The sequence below is a fragment of the Gadus macrocephalus genome, chromosome 12 (genome assembly GCF_031168955.1).
Source record: "Gadus macrocephalus chromosome 12, ASM3116895v1".
NCBI lineage: Eukaryota > Metazoa > Chordata > Actinopteri > Gadiformes > Gadidae > Gadus > Gadus macrocephalus.
Window position 1 is genome coordinate 24073737 of NC_082393.1, and position 26010 is coordinate 24099746.

Here is a 26010-nt window from a genome sequence, read left to right on the forward strand (position 1 = left end):
AAATGTATTTTGTCAAACATACACATTCAAAAGTCGTGTTATATTCTGAAGCCCCCTCTTTCTATGTTACAACAGGGCATGAACAGACCTCTATTGATCCAGCAACTCTGGTGGACCGGCAAGGAGAGAGGCTGGCTGAGGTAGAGGGGGGTGGGAAGAGGTGTGTGTTTTGAAGGTTGTATTTCTGCCTGACACTCCAATAGTAAAACATATCGTCGGCTGCCAATAAGAAGAGAAAGCAGCGACCCCAAAGGCGCATACTACGTCATCAGCTCTAAAGGGCCTTTAAAGGGACAGAAGGCTGGGAGAGGGAAGACATATCATTCACTTCACAATCAGCAACTAGTATCCTTCACAAAGGAGAAATAACCTAATTGGAAAAATTGCCGGCTACCATGGCAACCTGTGTCGAGGCTTGCATTAGGCTTGACTGACTGGTCTTGGCTGCAGGCAATAAAGACACTAGAAACTAAACAGTGGAAATAGTTTTGGAGACAAAGAACAGAAACTGTCTCCTTCGTATCTCGCGGCTGATAGGCCTACTAAACAACTCTTCAAATAACTCTAAATTAATTTGTCTCCCTTGACATATTGCAAAACGCTCAGGAGCCATATTGTTTATGAATCTTTAGAACATGAGTACATAGAAAGCCCTCCGAGCGTGTTTCAATTCATTAAACCCCCGGTTTAACTTTTCCCCCATTGCACACGTAAGGACAGGCCTTCAAGGCTCCGAGTATGGGCAGTAGGCTGTATAGGCCTTATAAACAAAAGTAAAACATGTAAATGAAACTTTTTAATGCATCAGTATCTCATGGAAACGATATAGGTCAATAGAAAGAGACAAACTCAGCGCAGCACAGCGTTTAAAGTCGCGACGCATCGCGGACTTTCAATCCTGCGTTATAACACATTAACGACGGTTAGTTTCCATAATCCCGATGGCATAGTTCAAATCAGATCAAACACAATGAGCGACATCTCCACCGACAGTGTTGTCCTTGGGTAACACTGGATTACTTTAAGTAACATTGTGCCACAATTATATAAACAAATTAATTGAATCACTATATGTGGGTCAGTAAGGGGCATCAGACCCCGTGTGGAGGATCGCAGTTCGGTGATATTGCAGTTATGGTTATTCATTCGACGGATGGTGGGGCTCTGGGAGTCTTTATTTGTCGAAACCCGACTTCAAAGACAAAAGTCCACATACACACAAAGGAAGGCAAGGACGCGAGACCCGTTCGCACCGCTTTAACGGGTAGCTAGCTCGGCGGACGACGGAGGAATTCCTCCGATCGCCTTCATAATAACGCCGATCACTCGGTTATACACAACATCTAAACGAAACCGAGTCCCCTTCTGTGTACTAGTTTCATGTTTGGTCCAAAACCGGTTCTTTATATTCGTAAAAACTCGCGATGGTCAGGCTAGCTCGATTAGCATAGCAGAGTTTTCTGCCTCTGAGGTATGCTCGTTTCGATCTCCACGTACACCGAAACAACGACGTCGGGTTTCTTCACCGTTCATTCTCATAAATAGTCGGAAACAATCGCAGTATTGAAATTTGCCGATATAGCACAGCTCAAGACAACACACATAAATCACCAAAAAGCCATCTTGATGATAGTTACTGGCCTAATGCACCTGTTTAGTACGACACTATAAGCAGCGGTTGCTGTTGTTTACAGTGTGCCATGATTAAAAAAAAGCTATCCGCGACTTCGATTAGTTCCACAAAGCAAACCAGATCGTGGGGTTAACTCGAATCACACTCAATAAAAAACCATTTCGCCCTTTGATACGACTCTCGCCCACCGACCCCCCAGACCCCGGCCTACCCCGGTGAATAAAACGTGTGTGCCGAGGAGAGGCTGCCTCGACCGCGTCCAGTAAAACACCAGCGACGCTCCGCTTCCTTTTAAAACCCCGCACGGCGCACTCACCGTGTGTTCGTATGGTTATAAATCCAACATCCAAGCAGCGCTGTAATTTGTAATAACAGCTGGCGTCGAATTGGCCGGGAAAATGCTGTTTTAATCAACTTATTCTTCTTAGTTGTTTTCTTCACTTCCTGATTGAGACGCTGCCATTTTGAACAGACGAGCCCGATGTTTCCGCTGCTGACGTCACGCAGCGCCTCTTGTTGATTGTTGTGGGCCAGAGTGGACCTCGCCATTCTGGCCCGAAATAGATCACAAAAATCGGGGGGACGCCGGTGGCAGGCCGACATTCAGGACTAAACAGATGGTTATAGAGCCTTTGTAGCATGCGTTTGTTAAGATGATCAGCAATTACAACAGTCCATGCATAATGAATAACACTGTTATAAGGCAGGCCACATCATTATGATGAGGATAAGATGTGTGTTTTGCAGGGAAATACAACTGGCTATTGGAGATAAAACATCAGTTAAAGTCTGGGGCTGGACATGGTTTTAGTGTTTTATTTATGCAAATTCGTGAACTCTATAATACCGTAATATATAGAATAATAACTTTCAGCAACTTTGAAATATCACATGTCCATTATGGTTCATGGCCATTTGAAAAATATAAAATAAATCAAATACATTTGAATGAAAATGTAGTATATTAAACTTTCACTTATTTAGACAGTCATTATCTTTCACATGATCAATTGAAGGAAATGTAGTTAGGAAAAATGTATCATTAATGTAAATATAATTATACATTGTATCTAGCCCTAAATACATCTCATAACCCTGTGCATGAAATGATGTGTATTGTGAACATCAATAGGGCTATGTATGGCTCTTATTGCCATTAGATAAATCAACCAAGATTGATCAAAATGATTTAACAGTGTAAGGGGCCCACCGTTGCAGACAGCTTTTGAAATGATTTGTGTCTTGGCATCCAGTGATTAAAGCATTGATTGGAACGAGGTGAGGTAATTTAGTATTATTTATTATAATATTTATGACTTTGGTTGTTATTCATTATTTCTTACCAATAAACTGCAACATTTTCAAACCCTAATAATATTTCTTCCTTTATTCAGACAAGTTTTCTTACCCGTCTATATACTCTGACTTATTGAACGATACGATTGGAAAGGCTCCAGTTGTTTCCAGTAAACACAGAGTCACTGCTTTCCCGGTATTTCAGTCCCCCTTTTCCCAACAAAGGATAGTGAGTGTGTGTGTGTGTGTGTGTGTGTGTGTGTGTGTGTGTGTGTGTGTGTGTGTGTGTGTGTGTGTGTGTGTGTGTGTGTGTGTGTGTGTGTGTGTGTGTGTGTGTGTGCTCATATCCAAGCTGGCAAGCTACAAGACATGACAGAATGCCATTTGTCGTCTCTGTCAGATGCAGATACTGTGGGTCAGATTGTGTGTTTTTTTCTCCTGCAGACAAGGCAGAAAATAAACGTGAGACTGAAGAGAAAGATAGTGGCAGTAAGGAGAAAAGAGGCCCGTTGTCATAGTGTACCATGATGGATAGATAGCCAGACAGACAGACAGACACAGACAGACAGCCGGAAGGATAGACGAAAGTGTCCGTCTGACTGATGGAAAGATGTATAGATGTATAGATGTATAGATGTATAGACAGACAGACAGACAGACAGACAGACAGACAGACAGACAGACAGACAGACAGACAGACAGACAGACAGACAGACAGACAGACAGACAGACAGACAGACAGACAGACAGACAGACAGACAGACAGACAGATAGATGGATCGATAATAGATCGATTTAATATATTTGATGTCAAGCGAACGCCCGATAAAAAAGGACCTCGTTCATGCTATTTAAGTTTGCATTTGGCGCACTCTGCTGGAATTTTTTTGCCACTCTTGTCAAATGCTCAAAGCTGTTATAAATATTATGTGTTTTTTGTTTTACAGACCAGTGAAATATAAGGTTTATCCGTCATCCAACACTTTAGAAAAATCTTTATTTGAACCCAGTGACTGAAATTAAATAAGGGAAAAAGAGATTATCTGGAGTGATTTCACAAACGACATGTAGGATTAACATGCATTGCAACATACAGTTGCAGTGTGACTTGTAAATAGGCCCGTTACAATGCAAGCTACAGCAGCCTGACTCTAATAAGATTTGCGTAAACCCCTGACCAAACCAACTTGCATAACCTTCCCCGAAGCGTCATAGTCTCCAATTCATTATTTTCTGTGTAAAGGCCATGTATGCTCTGGGCCAGACATTTGATTAATCCATCCACAGGGCAAGCAGCAGGTAAGTGAAAGAGCTGCCCTTTTTTCCAAAATCATATCAAATTCTTGTTTAAGTTTGGGTCATATTACTTTTTCTCTTGTAACAGGAGCCACATTTGGGATTTTTTTTCAAGTATATTCAAACTAAAACCCAATATTCTTCTTATTTCAGCGAAGGCTGTGATTCTGAGAGGGATTCGTGTTCGACAAGATGGAGACCATAGTTTTCTTGTTTTCATTTTCCGCCCTTGGCGTTCTTTATGCGATGAACAGCATCCCTGAGCTTCAAGAGTAAGTTTCTATCTTTTTTTCTTTCTTTTTTTTCTTTTCTTCATTTGCTAGAAGTAAACACACAAGAAACTCTTTCTTGGTTGCAGAGTCGGGATAAATAAATTGTCGTCTTCTACTATAACTGAACCAGCATAATAAGGCAGGAGGAGACGCTCCTTTGAATAACTCATTGGAGATGGTATACTTAAAAACAACGTGCAGACGTAAATCATAAAATGTATATACTTTCCAAGAAATGGTTAGTCATGCTGGAGTAGTAGTATTAGTACAACTACCACAAGTTCATAAACCTCAGGAACTATGTTTCACGGTCAGTTTATCTGAAGTGCTCAAACACAATTAGTTGTTCAAATATTTATTTGTTTAAACAGTATCTGAGCCCTTGTTTGTTAATGATGATTCATATTGTTTTGCAAATGATGATAAATATAATACAAAAGCAGGTTTGACACGTTACAGTGTTGAATGGCTGGTATTTCTCACTTTAAAGGCCTTTTCTCTTTTTTACCAATGCATACACTCTACGTCTTTTGTGGAGGTTGAAAATCAATACAACCTGTGCAGAGGAGTTTGATAAATAGCTCCTGACACACATTGTGCCTTGTTCTTTTCCATTCTGCAAACAAACAGTATGTGTGCATAAATCTTTCTTATTCTGTAGATTCGCCGTGATAGCAAGGGAACTTTCCTTTCCTTTTCCTCTCACCGTACTTTTGTAGGGCTTTCTTACATATAAATCTTCCCTCATTTACATGCACTAGTACATGACTGGCATTTTGGTTGTTCAGTTTAAAAATCCTGCTGTCTCTTTTCACCACTCTCAAATCTTGCATACATCACCCTAAATGGATTAAGAGGCGGGCACAACATTGTGAAAATCAACAATAAGCTTGTTAATAATCGACAGGTAACTATGTACTGAAAGCAATCGAAATAAAGCTTTACAATGTTGATTACTGGAATTTATAATTTAGCTCGACCTCAAATATTCAGTTGCCAAATTTGAATGAATAACTCTGGTTTTCTGCCCCAGGCCCTATGTGATCTTGGGAGTAGGAATGGCTGTTTTGGTGCTCGTATTTCTGTTCTACTTCCTCATAACCCGTGGCAACCCACCTAAAGACGTCTTATTCTTTGGTAACGTATAGAATTGTAATCCCTCATGCACATGCTTGTGTTTCCCAACATTGCTGAAGGGGCTTGAAACTTGGGATTTAAAATCCTTGCAACACTTGCAGAGAGGATTTCGAGAACCTTCCCAGAACCTTGTGTTGGATTTAAAAACATGAATTGTTCTCATTGTGTCACCATTTGTTATTCCTAAAGCTGCTTCCACTGTTCAAGGATCAGAGGAAAACTAAACCCACTCTGGCATTTGTGTGGCATGGGTGGCACTTGACTAAGTCCTTTGGTTAATATATGTAATATAGCAGAGGGACATATGCTTCGGAGTTTATGCTGCAGTACAGTCACATTGGCACTCCAAGACAAACTAAATCATTGTGTTTAAGAGATGTTGGAGGTGAGAGGTGCTTATTGTAATTTAAGAAAGTCAGGTCGTTTATAGCACAGCTACACAATGGCTTTTACCACATTATCCAAATGGAAGCCATCCAAAGGACATCATATTTGGCAGTCCTCCATCAACCATTTTTTTGGCAATTTGAAGCCCAGTAGTCAGGTCCTCAATACCCACTCAAACCTGTCCCAATATTCTCAATGGCAATATCATTATGGAAGAAAGTTGATTTGATTTGATTGTATATAAACCGACCAAAACAATGCCAGTGATATCACAGACACCAGAGGGGTATGATGTGTTTCTGGAGCCATACCCCCCCTCATAGTCTCCTGTTAGATGCCAAGACATATCTCCCCCCCCAAAGGATTACACACCAAACAGTTCCCATTACAGTAGATGTGTGTGTGTTTATGTCTTTCCATGCAATAAGCGTTGTGTTGATTTGTATCTGTGTGAACACATAATCCTGCCCATGTGTATATGTGCCTGAAGGACAGATATGACAGAAAAGTCGTGAAAAGCTTTGAGCCTTGGTATTAGTTATGTCCCCCATGTGGCACTAGGGCAGCAGAACTCTACAATGTGGCATTCTTCAATTGTATTACATTACCCCTATTTTATTGTTTATGAGAATATTCTACATTTTCATTAAGTATAAATATGGAGATCAGGCAATTTGCATAATTCATATTCTGATATATGACATTATAAAACTTGCCCTTGCAAAATAACATGTGGATCTGCTTGGACCTTGGACATTTGAAAATGTCTGTTCTGTTCTTAGAAACTGGTTTGCTTCCAAGTACAACTCCTAGTACTCCAAGTTCCCAGTAGTGTCAACGCAGTGGAAAGTCACTCTTGTTCACATCTGTTCTCATATGTTACTCTGGCTGCCCAAAAAGATAAAGAAACTTCTCTACCAACCCACAATTAATTGCCAAGTGGATGGAGGGGAATGTTTCAAAGGAAATATATCAAATTATAGAGAGAAAAAGGCATTGAGGGGAAAAACATTTCCAGAGCGGACAGGTGAAAATACGTAGTTGAAGATGTCTTTAAACTAATTGTGTTTTTTTCCAGACGTTTTTATGGAATTGAGTGTTCAGGCATGTGTCATGTTCTTTTCTATTTTTAAATAATAGACTGACGGAGCAGAATGGGTAATTACATGGAATAGAGTGGCGCTTTCAATCACAGTCATTAGAACGACTGAATGGCATTCGTTCCACAGACGTAGCTGCTTAGAAAGTTTTGAATTCCAGGGTTGAACTCCAGAACCAATTGAATAAAACCGCTTGGGATTGTGGATCAGAAGAAAATACAACCTGATTTCAAAGGAGTCTAGGACCGACAAAGTACCAGAAATGTAATGGAGTTGTGTATGATTATGATGTGATGGGCCGTGAAAGTCTTTCAATGAAATGAATGACCTTATATAACAAAAACCTTTTTTTATCTTGTTCTTTCTTCCTAGTGTTTGCTGTTTTCTGTTTCACGTGTGTCATCGATCTAATAAGCGCTTTGCAACAAGATGGGGTCGTTTCTGGGTTCATGGAATTCTATGAGAAAACAGTAAGTCAAAATGTATTGAAGCTGACAAAATGTATTGAAGCAATTCAGGTAGGTTAAGTGTCTGTATATACTGTACATGTATGTTTCCCTTCTGAAAAATTTACTTGTAAGTCGCTTTGGATAAAAGTATCTCCTAAATGCCCCAAATATATATATGTAAATGTAAATGTGTGTACATACAAATAGTACAAAATGCACTATTTAAATTGTATAATAGATAATCATGCGTTTCATCCTAGATAGAAAACTCAATCTCCTTCAAAAAAAACAAACATATAATGCATAAAGTATACAGGGACATGTGACATTTGGTGACATTTCATAGCCAGAGGCCTAGCAAACGATAATCACTAGATCCATGTTTGATGTTTGTGTTCTAGGGGGAGCCATACCTGGGCTCAGCCTATGCCATTATGATGTGCTACTGGGATGGGATCGTTCACTTCGTCATGTACCTGATGATGATCAGCAGGATAACAGATAGGTAAGGGCATCCCCACTTCCCTCGTCCCCCACTTCCCAGCCGCTACGCAGCCTCGAACACGGTATCTAGGGAAGCAATCATAAATGTGAATGATACGCTCCATCTTTATGTATCACGGAGATGTTTTGGTTTCGCTATACTCTCATGGTTCTGCGGATGGATTTCTCTCAGGCCCCGGGGACATATTGACTTTGTTATGATGAACTCATGATTTAATCTCCTGGTCGACGCCTTCCTAATTCTTCTCTCGGATTCATTGCTTCTCCTGCATCAGCGTTTTACGGCCCGCCTCGCTCCAGAGGCAATCCATACACTCGACCGCAAATAAAAGAAGAGCATATTATAGGTTTATTGAAAGGAACGCAGCATATTAAAAAAAACATAATAAAACAGAGTATATAAAGATGAGTCTATCTCAGATCATTTAGAAAGTACCCCTCACTGAGTTCAAGAGTTTGGTGTGTGAAGTCAGCTCGACTTCCAAATCAAGATCCAGCCATGGTGTGGAGCCATAAGCCATAGCTAAAATTAAATAAGCTTCCGCAAAAGACTCAAGACTTACTTGTTCAAAGTTCACCCCCCCCCCCCCCCACACACACACACACACAGACCCCTCTTACGCATAATGAAGATTAACTGAGATTTAAAACACTTAGACTAATTCAAGAGAGAGAGTGCAAAAGAAATCGAGGGGTCCGGAGCAAGAATTGACAAAAGACTTTATCGTGCAGAAAAACAACATCGACAACAGCCTGAGTAAGTTTGCAAAGTCACTGGCTGGACTTCGGTCCCAGCCCTCCTTTATACACATACAGGAACTTCGAAATCCAATGGAGGTTCCCTTTGTCCCTAATGAGGTTTTCCGCCTTGTCTCTTCATCTCAGCATGTTATCAACCGTGCCCCGATCTGAGGTACGCAGGGATTAGGCTTGTCAGTCAAAATGACCCACGCCTGAAAGGTGGAGGTCAACATGACTTGACCCTGCAGTTCCCAGGGCATTTCTGCGTACCTACCATCTGGTGTGAAACCTGACTCAGGCGTCATGTGTTTTCCACTATTTAAAATATTAAGCCTATTAATAATCATGGTTTACTATAGAATATACTCACTAATTTCTACCACAATCCCCCCTTTGTGACTACTAAGGTCACAACAAAAACATAACAGTCGTTTGGGTCATATTTTGCACTACATTTGATCATCGTTAAAAACCTTTAAACATGTTCAGGAGTCTCAACCTGATTTAAGGCAAAAAGATCTATCAAATGTCTAACATGTCTAACTAGAATTCACACATAACACAGTATTTTCAGCATGCATTGAAAATAAGCATTTCAAAATATATGACATAACAATATGAAACTCAAAAAATGATATTTCAAAAAATAAGTAAACAATAGGAATTAAAACTAAAAGAAATTAAAACTGAAAACTGTCAACAAGCTTGCATGGATTGGGATAGTTCTGATTATTGTCATGTACCGGTATGCTATATAATGTGGGGGGTTAGGGCACCAGTTAAGAGAATAGGAACTCCCCCTGATGTCCGATTCTCACATTCCGGTCTCCTTTCTAGTGTCACTCCAATCTATCTCCCCATAGAGTATCCTCTCCCACTCCCCCGACTCCTCTATGCCAGACACCATGAGGGCCATCTCCTTAGAAAGCCTGGATGCTATTACGGATCTGACTATGGGAATGCAGCAGCAGAAGATAAGACCCATTGCTGTTAGTACTATTAGGAGCACTACACCTATCTTAGCGAACATCATTCCCCACATGCCAAACTTTGTTTCAAGCCATCCAAACATTCCCTGATCATGGCCTGCGTTTTCCTTTAACTCTTTTCTTAAACGTTTTAAATTGTTCATTGCAAGTGTAAATGATCCATCTGGGGCAGTATTATTTGGAATGAAGGTACAACACATTTCACCAATAAGATCACAAACTCCCCCCCTTTCTGCTAGAAGCCAATCTAACGCCTGTCTGTTCTGCCAAGCCACAGCGCTTGTGGCTGTCAGCTGTTCGCCCAATGCAGATAATGCATCATCCGTGTAGTTAATGAACCTCTGTTGGTTGTAAAAGATATAATTGATCCATTCCGCATTTTTAGCAATTCCGATTGCTGGCAGTAGTGCCTCAAATCCTGCTGCTACTTCACTTCGTGCCTTAAATTTATCGGGTATTCCCCTGGGTTGTCCTATTTTATCAATTTGTATGTTCTCGTCTGCTTCGTATGCTCTCTTCCGCCTATTTAGGTTATCTGTTTCTAAGTTATCGACTACATCTTTTATTGATGGTAGTATTGCAATTTCCGTAACCACTTGGACTTTCGCGCATCGTCCTCTCCACATTTTAGCAAGTATGGGACGAAGAATGTTATTACCGCAAAGCCAAAACTGATCTGCCACCACTCTGTCCTGGCTCACGAATGCTCCATCACTCCACAGTATTGACATGTAATTCTCTCTAGACTTCTGCTGAGAGTCTGGTAAAAGCTGAACATTTTTAATCGCAGGTGGCTGATATAACATTCGTTTCCCGTCTATATCGAATAGCGTGACATTCCAAATTATGTTACATTGTTCCTCTGTTATACTACCTACATCGCTGGCATTTTCGTTTCCTTCGTCATTTTGAAAGCATTCTAATCCTTCTTCAATTTGAAAATTGGTTTGTGTTGGTCGTGTTACTTCGCCTATTTCTTGTGATGATTTTCATGATTACATTCCATGGCATTCCGTCATATTTATCTTCAAGATATTTGTTATGTTGACTCGATCCTAACAGCAGAAAACATTTCATTGAACATATAACATACTTTTTCTGATATGGAATACCTTCTGTTCGTGTTCTATTTAAATTGACCTCTATATCATACTCCTGCTGTGTCCGTTCTTCTAAGCAAAATTCAAACGCTTGTAGAGCGGCGACCAATGCTTAACAGTTGTTCGTTCTACAAGAGTCTCTTCAAGAGACATGGATGTTGATGTAAAGATCCTTGTCGCCATAGTTTATTTTTGATTACACAAGGATCTTCTGCTTCTAATGTAAAATTAAACGTTCTGTCTGACACTGCTTTAAAAAATATAAATTCTCTCACGTTCAATTGATAATTTCCGTTGTAGTCCCATGTTCTTCCTGACGTTACTTTTAGACACCATTTCATTGAATCAAATTGGATATGTAATTTACACCGATCTTTCCTATGTGCATGTTCATAATTCTGGCGGAGGGTTAATGCACATAGATGTTCATCATCCGACATAACAGTATACACAAAGTCATTGATTTGATCTTGCGGTGGTATCTGAGCATACAAGACTATTTTCCCTTTGTTGTCAACCAGTCCTGAATGATTTTGGGCCGGATTATCCTGTGTTCCTCTCTGGCTCTCTTCAGTTGGCCTACTACCCCCTAATTCCTGGCCCTTCCAGGTTTGTGTTGCCCCAATGGTTTCATCCTTCCTCGGGGTCTGTGCTTGTGCCAGCTGAATCTGGCACAACCCGTAAAGGATCAGAAACAGGCTCCCCGTTTTCAGCATCACCATGCTGCTGTATCTCTTGGCTCGACTGGATCTGGTCCTGGGGCAGCTGGTCAGCCCCACGTGTGTCTGCGTCTGGCTCCTCCTCCTCACTCCTCACGTGCAGTGGTTGAGATGATACCACGTGGCACTTCCTTCCACTTGGATGGCTGTTGATGTTGCGTTGGTGACTTTGTATGGTCCTTCTCTCCTGGGTTCGTTTGTTCCACTTTCTCCTGAAGACTCTGAGATACACGTGGTCACCTGGCTCCACCCCCCTTGGTGGCTCCTTCTCCAACTCTGGAACTCTGTCTTTCTCCTGTTAGTAAATAAGCCTGTGTATGCCAGTTAGTTGTCCCATATAGCGTCTTAATTCAGTTTCCAATTGTTCCAATGGAGGTCCTTTGTGAGGCCCTCGAATGACAGATGAAGGCATGGGTTGACCCGTAAACATTTCATGCGGGGTTAGATGCGTCGCTCGGTTAGTTTTCATGCGATAACTCATTAGTGTCAGTCGTAGTGCATTAGTTCTTTAAGTTAGTACTCTAATTTAATTTTGTTAATCTTTGTCTTAAGCGTCCGATTCCTCTCTCCACCATACCTTGTGGTTTGAGGAATGTAGACACAGCCTAATCTTTGTTTGACATGCAGATGTTAAATCACTTGTTTGAGTGTTTTCTGAATAAACACTGCCCTATTGCCTGAGCTAATTTGTGACGGAATTCCAAACCTTGGCATGACTTCTCTAGTCAGAACCTTGATTACCGTAACCGCACTTTGGTCTTCTGATGGGACTGCTTCTACCCATCTGTTGAACGCTGTTTTTTCAAATATTTCACACTCATTTAGCTGGATGTTAATCATTGTTTGCAAGTATGGTGAAGAAAAACCTTGTTTTCAAATTTTTTCTAATTCTCCTCAATACCTCCCCCCTTGCGCAATGGTCAAAGCCATGCGCAGTAAATGATAAGCAAATCTAATAACGCCGTTGGTGCAACCAACGTCGAAACGTGTAACCTTAAGCATCAGCAAACTGAAACCAATCTTTTGGGAAGGGAAATCGAAACCTGTATGTTCAAATCCAAAGCCCAATATGGGTGGGTTTACCATCAGCCGCCTGAAACCACGCTGTTCCAAAGTCATGCACTAAACCGAAAAAACGTACATGCATTAGTGGCCTTCTATACCACAAAGGAAAAATTAAATAAAATAAAAACGCGACATGCCCCGTTCCAAGACCACTTCTGCTGCCATAGCTGACATATCTGACTCCTGTTCCCCCTCCACCTTTCATCAGCCGGCTTTTCCTATGATGGTTGCAGTCCGTCACTCCATGATCAAGTGAGCCAGTGCTCACAGTGACTCTGCCAAGTAATCGTGACTGTGCCTGAATTAGGTTGTCCCGGGCTTCAAGGTGGGATCTTACCCGTCGTTGGCTAACCAGCCTTCCATACTGGCTTATTGCAGGATGCCGTACCTGGGATACGATCAATCCCCACCTATATGGTGGTATAGGTCGCAAAGTGGAGGGATGGAGACAGAGTCATCAGCCGCATCTGCCTTATGCAACCATATGTGTGCGTAATGAATACAAATCAGGGCGACTATAAAACAAAAGATAATTTATCAGAGTTAAAATTATTAAAGTATTGCAGCAGTATTAGTGGCATTTGAAGGTAAACCCACTACTTCCGAATCCAATTTGACAACATAGCACGTATGACTCCTTCCCAGCAGATGTGGCGTCAACCCACCTACTGTCCTTTACTAGGGAGATGTGAAAGAAAACAAAAATCACAATATTAAAACTTGCATTTTCAATATTGCGCGACTCACTTTTGTCTTAACCATTACTCAAAATCATAATTCTCTTCATAATCCTACCCGATTGCCCTTCACTATCTATTTAAATTGAACGACCTAATTAAACCTTTTATTCTACCTATTTATTTTGAATGACATGTCATTGTGGATAACCTAAATTAGAAATTTGGATAACGTTTTATCATACTTATTCGGTCTAATTTTTAAGTATTGCCGATTGTTTTTTCTAAATTATAAGATCACTTTTAATATATTGTCTATTACTTATCATAATCTCGAGGGAAATATTTTATTTGTGTTGTTATCTTGGCACCTAGACCTCGTCAGGTCCAAGCACCAAAATAACATCCACCTATCCACGCAGAGTCCATGGGTTGGGTCTGCTCCTCTTTTGTTGAGTCATTTTACCCTGGCGCCATTGAACCCATTGACTCCTGTGGAGTGTGGTGTGCAGACAATTTTTTAACGCTAATTGCTCATGTTTTGGAGTCTAAATAATTATTCCTAAATCCTGTAATCACCATTTGACTTGCTCAGGGACACATCAACACTCAGCTAGGAGAGATGGGGATCGAACCAGCAACCCTTTGGTTACTAGCCAACGGCTCTACCTCCTGAGCTAAACGACCCCAGCCACCTCTCCGCTGATTTATTACCTCCGGGTCGGTCCTCATCCGCCCTTTTTGCTTTCTATACATTCCACTCCCTTCTCCAAACACCTTCTCCCTCTGATCCAACCTGTTGTCTCACCAGTGCTCTGTGTACCAAGATGTAATGATATATACGCGATGGAGAGTCTCCAAGAGCCACAGAATCACCAATCCCAGCGGTGGTTCTAGGTTTTTTCTAAAACAGTGGACATGGGTTACATACAGGAACCAATTACAGAGTACATCCAAACACATAAATCATGTATTAGGCACAATGCAAATTCAATCTCTTTCTCTCTGTTGTCTCTCTGTCCAGCCCCCACCTGCGGGTTTTTTCATTACTTACGTTCCTTCTCTCTAACTTTCTTTACTTCTCTTTATCTACTTCCTTTGCTTTCACAAATCTCCATAACCATTTTCACTTTCAGTAATCCTTTCCTTTCCATTCTGGTTTATTCGTTTTTTGGACACTCTCCAAAACTAGATTTATTAATCTTAAATAGGCCATCGAAAGATATGAATCTCTCCAAAGAAAATTCCAACCGGAAAGCCTTCTCCAATCTCATCGTCACTTCTCGTTGCCAATCTACACACTCTTCCTCTTCTCTGTCTCACTCTTCACAAATCACTTCATCTGTCCCCTCTAACTTAACTCAATGCTAACTCTTTCTCACTCACTCACTCACTCACTCACTCACTCACTCACTCACATATACAACTTTAAAATAGGAATTCACAGATTCTCATCCTTGGAGCTGTCATAGGCATTAACTGCGTGTGTTCCGAGAATCCTAAAGTTTTGGTGAATTTTCCTGCCATGGGGAGGTGAGAGGCATAATTTGGACCTACGCAAGTGTAAGTGGCTCCAGTGTAGTGTGGGCCATCATTGGCGTGCCTCTATAATTTATCAGAACCTGCAGTACTGGTTCCTCATCAGCTTGTTTTGTGATTGCTACAAGCTGACCCTCCCCCTGTGGATTCTCTGGGCACCCCTAGTATCCCTGACCTAAAAAGGGACCTGCCTGGTAGCTACCTCCTTGTTCCTGTCTTCCCTGATAGCTGTTACCCTGCCCTTGCTGTGGTGGATAGGGGTTAGCCAAACAATTCCTCCTAATATGTCCTTCCATGTTGCACCCATAACATATTAAAGGACCTCTGCGTTGTCCTTGGGATCCTTGTTGTTGATTGTTTCTAAACTGTCCTTGGTGTCCTTGTTGTAAATTGTTTATATACTGACCTTTGGGCCCCTTATTCTGATTCTGCCTATTCCCATTTGTTGGGTTCCCAGTATTATGTAGGTGTATCTGAATGGTATATATGAATGGTGGAGTGGATGACCATTGGCTCTGAAGCTGTTGTACTGGGGGGGGGAATGCCTGTTGAGGAGGTTGGGTTTGTGGTGCGCCCCGCTGGACGGCTTGCAATATTGTATCAACAGACTCTGAAACAACAGCCTGCTTTTTCTTCTCCTTTTCTCTTTTTGTGAGTTCTTCCAACTGAAGCTGAGATAGCTTCCTCTGCACCTCTTTGCTTTGTTCCTGTATTTTGTGTTTATTTTGCCGATATTTCTCCACTGCATGAACCACATGATCGCAGAAGTCTCTATGAGTTTTATTTGTAACCAGTCCAACCACATCCTCTAGCTTAACTTTGATTGGGCTAGGTAGAATCTCTATCACAGAGTTTCTGAACATGACCGAAAACACAGGATGGATCTCAGGATCCTCATTCGTCTCCAAGCGCCATCTGTCCACTTGGGCCTGGAGGTAGGATGCAGGATTCTCTGTGTCATTGATGGGGAGGCCTCTCATGTTTTTATGATCGATATGGGTAGGGAACTCCGTTCTTAGTGCGTTCCACATCGCCACTCTGTAGTAATCAAGTGTAGTCCCATCATGCATTCCATCCATTATGTCCAACCCTCCATTCCTCAGTACAGACTCCATTTTAGATAACCCCAATACTCTTGCCAACAGAGCTTTCAGGTCCCCCACTGCAATTAGCTTTCCCACTGTGAGTTCCTCAAATGTTCGAATCCATTTAGACGCCCCATTGTGAATGTTAGGGAGTTTAGAAATAACTCCCTCCAAGTCCTGTGAACCCCACGGTTGATAGTGGACTTGTTGTCCTTTGACTAGAATAGGATAATTACCTGGGAGGGTGTCGGGTGCCTTTCTTCCCCTTCGTGCTCTCCTTAGTTTCCCCCGTGACTGGAGTACTAGGGGGCTTTGTATTGATATACTGCAGCCAGACTCCTCTGTGCCTGGGTCCCCACTGACCCTCCCTTGTGTGTTACATTTATTATCTCCTTCATCTAGTGTGACTTCCCCTTTAAATTCCACGTTGTCTGTTATCAGTGGATGCATGTTAGTTGGTTTGTACGGCGGTGGCTCAAGCTTCAGAGGCAAAGGTTGAGCCTCTTCTTCCTTTGTGATTATTTTTCTGGCCACTCGTTGTATTGCGCGCCACCTCTCTCCCTCCATTTCAAACAAAGCTAGCACTAACCTTTCCCTGTCTCTCATCTCTAAGGCCTTTTTTCCCACTTCTGTTAGGTTTGTAGTTCCTTATTACTACCTCCATGTCCCTACACGTTATTGGATCAAAAGTCCCTCCCATGGGCCATATCGTGTTTGTTTTAGCTGTTCCTTTCTCCCATTTCTCAGAGATCCTTGTTATCTCATCTCTGAGCAATGGATTATTTTTGCTCAAAATCTCTACCGCTGTTGGTGCCATTTTAAATTATTACTATTAATTATTATTAATTTATTTGAGTTTATCCTACTAGTTAGTTTAAATACTTTATTATTTCTAAGCTACAAACGTGAACTCCTCCCAAGCGCTCGTCTCCCTCCTGAAGATTGGAATGTGGCCCCAACACTGGCCTGCAGGCTCCTGCTCGTCCCCTGTGTGTTTGCTCGTGCACGTGCAGTTAGTCAGCGCGGTGATGTCAAAGAGGATTTACACATTTATTCAGTACTTCAACAAATGAACTATTCTTTATCCGTCTAATTTATTTATGATTATCAACTACTTCAAAACAAATTTAACTATTCTCTGTCCGCCTAATTTATTTATGACAGAATCAACAACAAATGAACCGGGTCGTAAAAACCTCTGAGGACTTAATCCTAACACGACTTAAATACAGACAATAAGCCGGTTCATACAATTTCTTTATCTTATATTAAAAAATGTCCGAATTGTTTGTAATTAATTACAAATAAAAAGTTGACCGAGTGTATAAACTGGCCTTTTGGTTAACACATGACCAGTCGGATGAATTATGAATCAACCAGAATTTCAAACAAGAACCTATCGCCACACAGCACCAAGATCAGAGTTACAGACTGGCCCTTTCTTTAGATCCAACACTGCAGCGTGATTGGAAGATTAGCGGGTCAAACTCATTCCAACGGAACGTCAAGCGACAAGCCCATTCTTTTAAAATAATGGCCGAATACATAACCACTCGAACAGATCAAGAACAAACAAGAAACTTCTCAAAACACCAAGATCAGGATTAGCTAATCACCTGAAGCGGTATCCCAACCAAGAGACTTATCTATTCAAAAAGTGCGAGAAGCCTGTTTCCTCAAAATAGCAAGATCGGAATCAGAAATTCACCATCATTGGTGCAGGATCTGCAGGTCAACTGCACCAAGATGAGCATTTAAAATTCACTAGTCGACATCCCAAGAAAGCTCCTCAAATAAAAACGACTGAATTCATTCCCAACTGACAACTCAACTCCAAATAGGATACTGTCAGAAAAAATCCTACAGGTCTGTTTCTTTCGACCTGCGAGCCTGCTGGCCCTGTCCTTGTTAGAACTTTCCACTAATTCGTTCCTCCACAAGACAGTCACAGGACTTACAGTAAGCCTATTTAACCAAAACACTAAAACACCAAATAACAACAACTCGTTTACTCGTTTCAAAATAGGGAATCACAATGCGTCTTGGTCATTTAGAACCACAGCGCCTAGGGCATATGTGCGCGCACACGTCAATCTCTTCCGGAGCTCCCGTCTCTCTCACTCGCTCGTTTATCTATAATTTTAGTTCGTTTGATCAAAGAGACACTTTACCTGCTGCTCGGCGTTCAGACGGGGCAAGAACAGATCAAACGACTCTATCCTATATATGGCAAGACAACTTACCCTTGAGCTCTGGTCGTATGATCCGTTCGCGTCCCGTCCTCTGGCCCGGCAGCTGACGAGTCCCTATTTCCTCCTGGTCGTAACGCCAATATAATGAAGATTAACTGAGATTTAAAACACTTAGACTAATTCAAGAGAGAGAGTGCAAAAGAAATCGAGGGGTCCGGAGCAAGAATTGACAAAAGACTTTATCGTGCAGAAAAACAACATCGACAACAGCCTGAGTAAGTTTGCAAAGTCACTGGCTGGACTTCGGTCCCAGCCCTCCTTTATACACATACAGGAACTTCGAAATCCAATGGAGGTTCCCTTTGTCCCTAATGAGGTTTTCCGCCTTGTCTCTTCATCTCAGCATGTTATCAACCGTGCCCCGATCTGAGGTACGCAGGGATTAGGCTTGTCAGTCAAAATGACCCACGCCTGAAAGGTGGAGGTCAACATGACTTGACCCTGCAGTTCCCAGGGCATTTCTGCGTACCTACCATCTGGTGTGAAACCTGACTCAGGCGTCATGTGTTTTCCACTATTTAAAATATTAAGCCTATTAATAATCATGGTTTACTATAGAATATACTCACTAATTTCTACCACACGCACTTATTGTACGCTGTGCGTCCTTGCACTTAAAAATAGAACTTAGCATTGTGTAGCCTCTTATCCTAGCTGTCCTTGTGAGGTCATCCCTATGTTCCCCAGGTTCTATGATCCCCGGGTGCGGAGGGTTAGGGTCAGGTTTAGGGTTATGGTTAGGGTTAGGTTTAGGGTGAGGGTTAACCCTAAACCTAACCCTAACCCTAACCATAACCAATAGGAGGAGAGCCATTCTAACCAATCACAGGCGAAAAAGGCGGTACTTGCCCCTACCATACTACGAAAAAAAGATTCGCTCTCCGGATCCTATGTTCCCCGGTCACATACAAAGCGGGGAACATAGGACCCGGGGAACATAGACAAGCTCCCGTCTTTGTTGTATACGGGGAATGGGTTAACCTAACAATTGTTAGTGCTGCTTGGCACTTTGTTCTATGTACTTTGTACATCCTTACTGTACCGACAGCGATATATTGTTTCTCTTCCTTATGACAAATGTACTTATTGTTTGTCACTTTGCATAAAAGCGTCTGCTAACTGCCCTAAATGTAAATGCTTTAAATGGAGCCTTTTGTGTGAGTGCGTTCTCCCTGAAAGAACTGTTCTTAGGCTGTTCTCACTGTGCATTTGGAACTGAACATCAACCTGCTCAGCATTAATCGTTCTCGTGGTTCTCCCTGTCCGTCCTCCCAGGAAGTCCTACCGCACCATGGGGCTGTTCTGGGCCGGCTCTCTCTGCGCCAACATGAGTGTGTTTATCGTTGGCATCGTCGCAGGTGAGCCTGGCCTTATCCGCTATCCCCAGTCGCTCTATCCGGGCCTTGGTCGGGCAACATTTGGGCGACCGTGGAGCCCCACCGACCAATAAAATGCACAACCAGCCTCGCACTGCCTTCCCAGGCTGCGACCGAAGCCCGGAGTTTGAGCGTCTGTGTTCGTTTCCAAAGGGAGTTCCCGCCCACCTGAGGGCCATCAGCTCGTTTGTTTAGTCAGGATAAGCATGGAGGGATGTGTCCCGCAGACTCAGTTTTAACAATATGTGCTCGTTTTTTGGTACCAAGCTCATTTGGGCCACCTAGATTTAGTGTGATTGTATGCAAGGAAGGTGAGCCTCTCTGGTTGTGCACATTGGTCCGTTGATACCTATTAGGACCCGCATGCTAACTTAATGGCAAATAACCCCAGGTAATGGACAATGACACTGGATCATGAAGACCAGGCTAGGGCCCTCTTGTGGGCAGGTAAAGGGACATAAGAGATCTGGAAGCAAACCAGATGCTGACACTACACTCAGCTCAGATTGTTTAACACAGATCATCAATTTTTATTACCTGGCTGGTCATATTCATATATTTTATGTGACCTATATCTGACAGCAGTGAGTAGTGATTGCTCTACTCCACTTTAACGGCCTGCTTGCTTATACAAGCAATAAGGTCTTAACATCTGTCGATCCATCACCGACGTCCCCTGTTCATCGTGTCAGAAGAGTAGCACTTCCGTGTGTAAAGATATTTTTAGCCCACATCTTCTGTGAATTATGCAACCGACTCAAATGCCTCGATTTCGACACTCGCCTCAAATACTTGAGCTTTGCTATAATATCCCCATTAGCTAACACAGTCTTTCATGTTTATAAATGTCCTGCTGCCAGCCACCAATGCAGAGACATTTATGTTGCTGACATGAAAGACACATACATGGTAACAGTCTGTTCAGACTGAAGACATTGGATTTCTCTGTTTTTGTGTGTCAAAAACCCGCATCAAGCTGATCTCACTATGCAGTGTGAATACTTATTTATACACAAGAGAAGAGGAAATTGATCGACAGAGGAATATATATCATATAATGAATTACTACCATTATTTCAATGCTAATGATTGAAATAATGCTTAAGGCTTTCCGATAATAGAACATGATCAATTAATCCATTAAAATGAGCCGGATTCTCCACATTTTGAATTGAACTTGTAGCACACACTCACATCCCCACCCCAAACCCGGAGCAGCTCTCTCTTTCTCACACACGCTGTTTCTACATTTTGGCAGGTAAATATGGGTTGGAAATCCGTCCAGCTTTCTGGATCAACTTTGTGTTCCTTTTGCTGCCGGTATGGGCGACAATCACCCTGTTCATTCGTGCCAAGGACAGACCACTGATTGGTGGATACAATGTGAGTTCAAACACCTTGGTGCATATCTATAGACATGTACTATATACATGTACTTACTCAAAACAGAGTATCCTCCTCTTGCCTAGAGATATATAGCAGATACTTCTATCCAAAATGACTTACAATAAGTACATTTGTCAGAAGAAGAGAAACAATATATTGCTGTCGGTACACTAAGGATGTGCATAGAAGTGCCAAGCACTAACAATTGTTAACCCCTTCCCCGTATACAACAAAGATAGCTAGGATATGATGCTACACAATGCTAAGTACTACGTACAACATACAATAAGGGCGTACATTAAGTGCCAGGACGTACAACATACAATAAGTATTTCATTAAGTGCCAGGACAAACACAAAGCAAGAGCGTAAGAGGGGTGGGGAGTTTAAGGGAGGGAGGCTATGCAGAGTCTAGGTGAAATTAGGTGAAACTGAATATAGGGCTGACTATGATCTTGACCTCTTTTGGTTTGCCTTTGCTGTCCTGTTTCAGGCCCACAACGTGCAGACCATGAATCTGATCTGGCGCCCCCAGGATTTGATGCTGGTACTGCTCCTGTTAGCCGCCATGGCCTTCACTCTCCTCAGAGGACTGGTAATAAATACGAACGGTCTCACTGAAGAATAACTGTTGACCCGGAAGTGAAGATGATTTAACTCTGCCTCTTTAACAACAATTCATGCATACTGTTTAACCCAAATACATGCATGCCATAATTCTTGTTCTATGCTTGTTGTTGTGCTTATAAGTAGTGATGGTCAATGCGAGTATTTTGAATTTGAAAAGTGATTTCTACTTATACCGTTATTCTGTGTTTGTTCGTGAACGTAGGTGGCTCTGGGTTCCCCGCTAGAAGCATGTTCCGTCTACCTGGAGCAATACGAGCCCTACCTGAGCGACCCTGTGGGCTTCCCCAAAGTCATGGTGGGATGTTATTTTTGAGAACGTTTTGTTTTTTTAACATGGTTGCTTAACATGCAAAGGATTAACCCCTCCAAGGTCCGTTATTCTGCAACAATAAGGAAAGGGCCAAGAGGCCTTATGCATTTTGTTCCATTGCATGTGTTTAAACAATGAAACTGTTTGTTGTTGCGACTGGTTGGGTTTTGGTACGTGTGTGTGTGTGTGTGTGTGTGTGTGTGTGTGTGTGTGTGTGTGTGTGTGTGTGTGTGTGTGTGTGTGTGTGTGTGTCAGATTTCAGCAGTATGCAGGCCTGCCAATAGGTTATCCAAAGACCTTGTCATTGTCCAAACACAATAGCGTTTCATTGATCAGACGGGCGAACTGCATGCTGAGAACTTGATAAGCTAATCCCTACCCAGCGCACATAAAACTCAGCATCATACCGTGTGTGTGTGTGTGTGTGTGTGTGTGTGTGTGTGTGTGTGTGTGTGTGTGTGTGTGTGTGTAGCATTTAAACCATCCATGCCTTGTCTCACTCTCCTTCAGAAGTGTGCATGTGTGTGTGTAGTTTATGATTAGTGTTTGAGTGTGAGTGTGTGGTTAACTTGTGCGTCCCGTGCGGATGTGTGGCTGGGGGAGGTCGTGTGGGACTGGTGTGTCGCCGTGACAGGGTTACGCTGCTGTGATGAACTAAATGTGACGGATGACCGCGGAAGCTCTGGGAACGCACTCAAACCAAAGGCTGAAGGGCGTTTTTGATTGGCCCTCCGATAGAGACGTTCATTTGAATTCATCTGCGCCCAAAGACTGGGATTAAAGAGAGCTCAGTGAGGTGGCGTGAAGCTATTATACAGCAGCAGGAAAAATGCAGAGTTCCTTTCATGTGCTTTTATTTCAAACATGTCCTTTGCGCTGATTGTGAAGGAAATTGTTTTGACGTGGGAATGTAAAAATAGGAATAAAGGAGGAAAAAGATCGCTCTAAATCTCCCCCAGTATCTTCTTTGCTAAATGGTCACAGCAATTAGGGTCACAGAATGTGTCACGTGTGTTAAATTGATCTTGACAATTCCAGGAAACACGGAATGCAAATTGGATCTGATTTTCAAAACAACAGCGGTTCTGTGCAGTGTAGCTCTGAGTTTGAGATTATCGGCGTGCATCTCGTTTTCATTGATAGATTTGAAATGAGCTCTTCCTTTGGAGTGTGTTGCTGTGCGCTTCCATCAGGTTACGACCACAGTTCTGATCAGCTACACACAAGAATTCACTTTTTTTAGTTGAGCGGAGTTTCATTAATCAGATTCATTGTGCATTCATAAGTCCAAATATTTCATTTGTATTTTAAAACTCTATCCAACTCTGACTTTACAATGGTTTACTGATTGAAATCCAAGAGGGGAATTATTATGTACTTAAATGGAAAGTGTCAGGAGTAGATGCCGACAGTGGACAAAATAAAGGCTTTAAAAGAGACCCTTGCTATTGCTGCTATTTTGACCGGTATTTTGAACGTTATTCTGCTGTTTTCCTGCAGATGCTGCACATCCTTTTCTATGGGCTGCCCCTACTGGGCTCCTTTGTCTACGGACTCCTCAAGCCCGGGTGCACATGGATGCCGGACTGGACCATGTTCTTCTCGGGGGCTTTGATCCAGGTACGACCAAAAATTAGAAATTATCAATGGATAAATGAGTATGATGAAAAGAGACAAGAAGTGGCTTTGTGGGCTATGTCGGCCACGGAAATAAAACAATTTGTCCCATCTATTGGGCTGGCAAGCAAATCCATATTCACTAGACTTTCCTGTGAAGGGTAAGTCTACAAGGGATTTAAGGTTAAAACAATTAGATACATTTCAGTCAAAGCTTTCATCGAAGCCACAATACAAGTGAGACTAAGAGCAGCCAAGGGTTATCCTCCACATTAAACCGTGCTACAACCAAGTCTCAAAATAAACTAGACGGGCGTAGAATAACTGAGTGCAAATTTTATAAATAGGCTATATGAATGAAATGATGCAACATGCGTGGGTGCAGAGAATCAGATCCAGTGACTAGCCAAAGAGCTGAACTCGACGAGGGCTGCTACTGGGGACCCCCACGGGGGCATCCAGCGAGAGGTGAAACATACCTCGCTCAGCTTGGGTGAATACCAGACGTGCGACTGCATTTTATCAATCGCTTGTGGAAGTCCTAACAGCCCGCACTGTGGCAACAGTTGAGCCGTGAAATGACTAGCGGCTGGACAAGATCCCCCGCCGCCGCCGCCGTCAGGAGCCATCTGATTTCCCCCAAGAGTAAATCTGTACATTGGCGGGGGACAGACGCAACCCGGTCGGCCGAAGTTTGCCGATCGAGTATCAGCGCAAACTTTTTTAGTAGCTTTGCCACCTGTTAGACAGTCCACGTGACACCGTCTTGGGACGAGAACTGAGGCTGATGGATTTTGTTGACTGCGAGTTCTCCACAACATCGACTAAGGGCATGTCCACACGATGCTGGCTAACACTTTGTTGGTGTCCATTCTTAATAATTCAGCAGTATTGGCAAAACCACTGTTTGTGTATTCTCTCTTGCACATAAGTTTACTTTAGAGAGTTGTCGATGTCTGTTCACGTCACAATTATACATCTCTGTTTTCAGAAATTTACGCTTTGCCTTTCCAAATGGCAACGCAAGAACAGCATTTTGAGATGAATCCACTTAAAAGGATTTTTGGAAGGTGGAAAATGCCAGCTTGTGGCTACGGAAGGCCAAAGGCAGTGAAAATAAAATGCATTTACACACTTAGCTGGTGTTTGGACATGGCCTGAGGCAGTTACTCTGAAGTGACCATATAGCAAATCAGTCTGTTTGGAATGTGGATGATTATTCTGCAGGAGATTGATAGCAATTTGTTTAAACACAGCATGGGCTTGACACCCGTGTCAACAGCACAAAGTATTTCAGACAGGGAGGGCAGGAGGGAGGCTGCTCTGTAATTCAACCCATCAGCGGAGTGGGTTGTGTGATGGCTTTTTCGTAGTAGTGCGGTTTACCTTCAATGCGGTGGGGAATGCACCTGTCACAAGCGATATGTCTGTGTCTAACCCTATCTTCTACCCACAACAAGACGGATAAGTCATTATTTATCTGTGCTTGTCCACATGGACTACATGACCTTCACTACTTTTGACGAATAAGTTGTTTTAGAAGACCAAGGGAAGGGATAAGCGTGGAACCCGGATGCGTTTCATAAGTAGGAGCAGGTGTGGATTCAGGCCTCTTGCTTATGCACGCCTGCAGGTAGGTTGTGGACATCAGTGGGGCGTCGGAACACCCTGGCCACGCACTCTCCTGTCCTTGCCGTTACATAATTTCACCCCCAACCATCTAATATCTCTCTCTCTCTCTCTCGTTCTCTCTCTCCCTCCCTCATTCTCTCTCTCTCTCTCTCTCTCTCTCTCTCTCTCTCTCTCTCTCTCTCTCTCTCTCTCTCGTTCTCTCTCTCCCTCTCTCTCTCTCTCTCTCTCTCTCTCTCTCTCTCTCTCTCTCTCTCTCTTTCTCTCTCTCTCTCTCGTTCTCTCTCTCCCTCTCTCCCTCTCCGCAGTGCCAGTGGGCCCATATCGGAGCGTCCCTCCATTCACGCACCTTGGCTCCGTTCCGTATCCCTGGCGACTCGCTGTGCTGCGTGTTGATGGCCAACGTTCTCTACGCCCTGGTCCCCATCCTGGTGGCCCTGCGCGTCAACAGTAACCCCTACTTCTTCCTGAAGATCGCCCCCTTCCCGGGGCAGACAGGCCTGCCCAACAGTGAGGAGAAAGACACCAAATACAAGGATAAATAATGGTTCAAAACGATTCTGAGAGGGGAACTGTGTGTAGTTACGCTGGCCTTGTTGCCATATAAATAAAAGATTTGTTTTGCTCAACCGTTTTCTGCTTCTCCTTTGTTGTAGGAGTGTCATATGTGTACGGAGTGGAGAGCAAATACACATGAATTAAAATGAGAGAGTGTTTGTGTGTGTTTGTGTGTGTAAGGGGATCAACACTATATACATTTACATTGAGGGCATTAATAAATCCCTTTTATCAAACGTGGCTTACAGTAAGTACATTTGTCAG

The 26010-nt window shown here is 42.6% G+C and overlaps 2 protein-coding genes across 5 annotated transcripts in view; one reads left to right on the forward strand and one right to left on the reverse strand.

Annotated features, from left to right (window-relative positions):
* The window catches only part of sbno2b (strawberry notch homolog 2b), a 54946-nt gene extending 52830 nt beyond the window's left edge, over nt 1-2116 (reverse strand). For 3 of the 4 annotated variants that reach the window (XM_060066487.1, XM_060066488.1, XM_060066486.1), the window contains exon 1: nt 1950-2116. The gene's annotated coding sequence lies outside the window, so the exon portion shown is untranslated. The remainder of the gene's footprint in view (nt 1-1949) is intronic. The other variant, XM_060066489.1, reaches the window with a different exon arrangement.
* Nucleotides 2117-4346: 2230 nt separating this feature from the next.
* tm6sf2b (transmembrane 6 superfamily member 2b) lies at nt 4347-25817 on the forward strand. The gene is made up of 10 exons (XM_060067184.1): nt 4347-4497; nt 5531-5634; nt 7494-7591; nt 7972-8075; nt 19517-19599; nt 20876-21000; nt 21496-21597; nt 21835-21927; nt 23443-23562; nt 25497-25817. Exons 1-10 carry the CDS (start codon nt 4418-4420, stop codon nt 25731-25733), a joined length of 1146 nt encoding a protein of 381 aa, XP_059923167.1. The 5' UTR covers nt 4347-4417; the 3' UTR covers nt 25734-25817.
* The last annotated feature ends 193 nt before the right edge of the window (nt 25818-26010 follow it).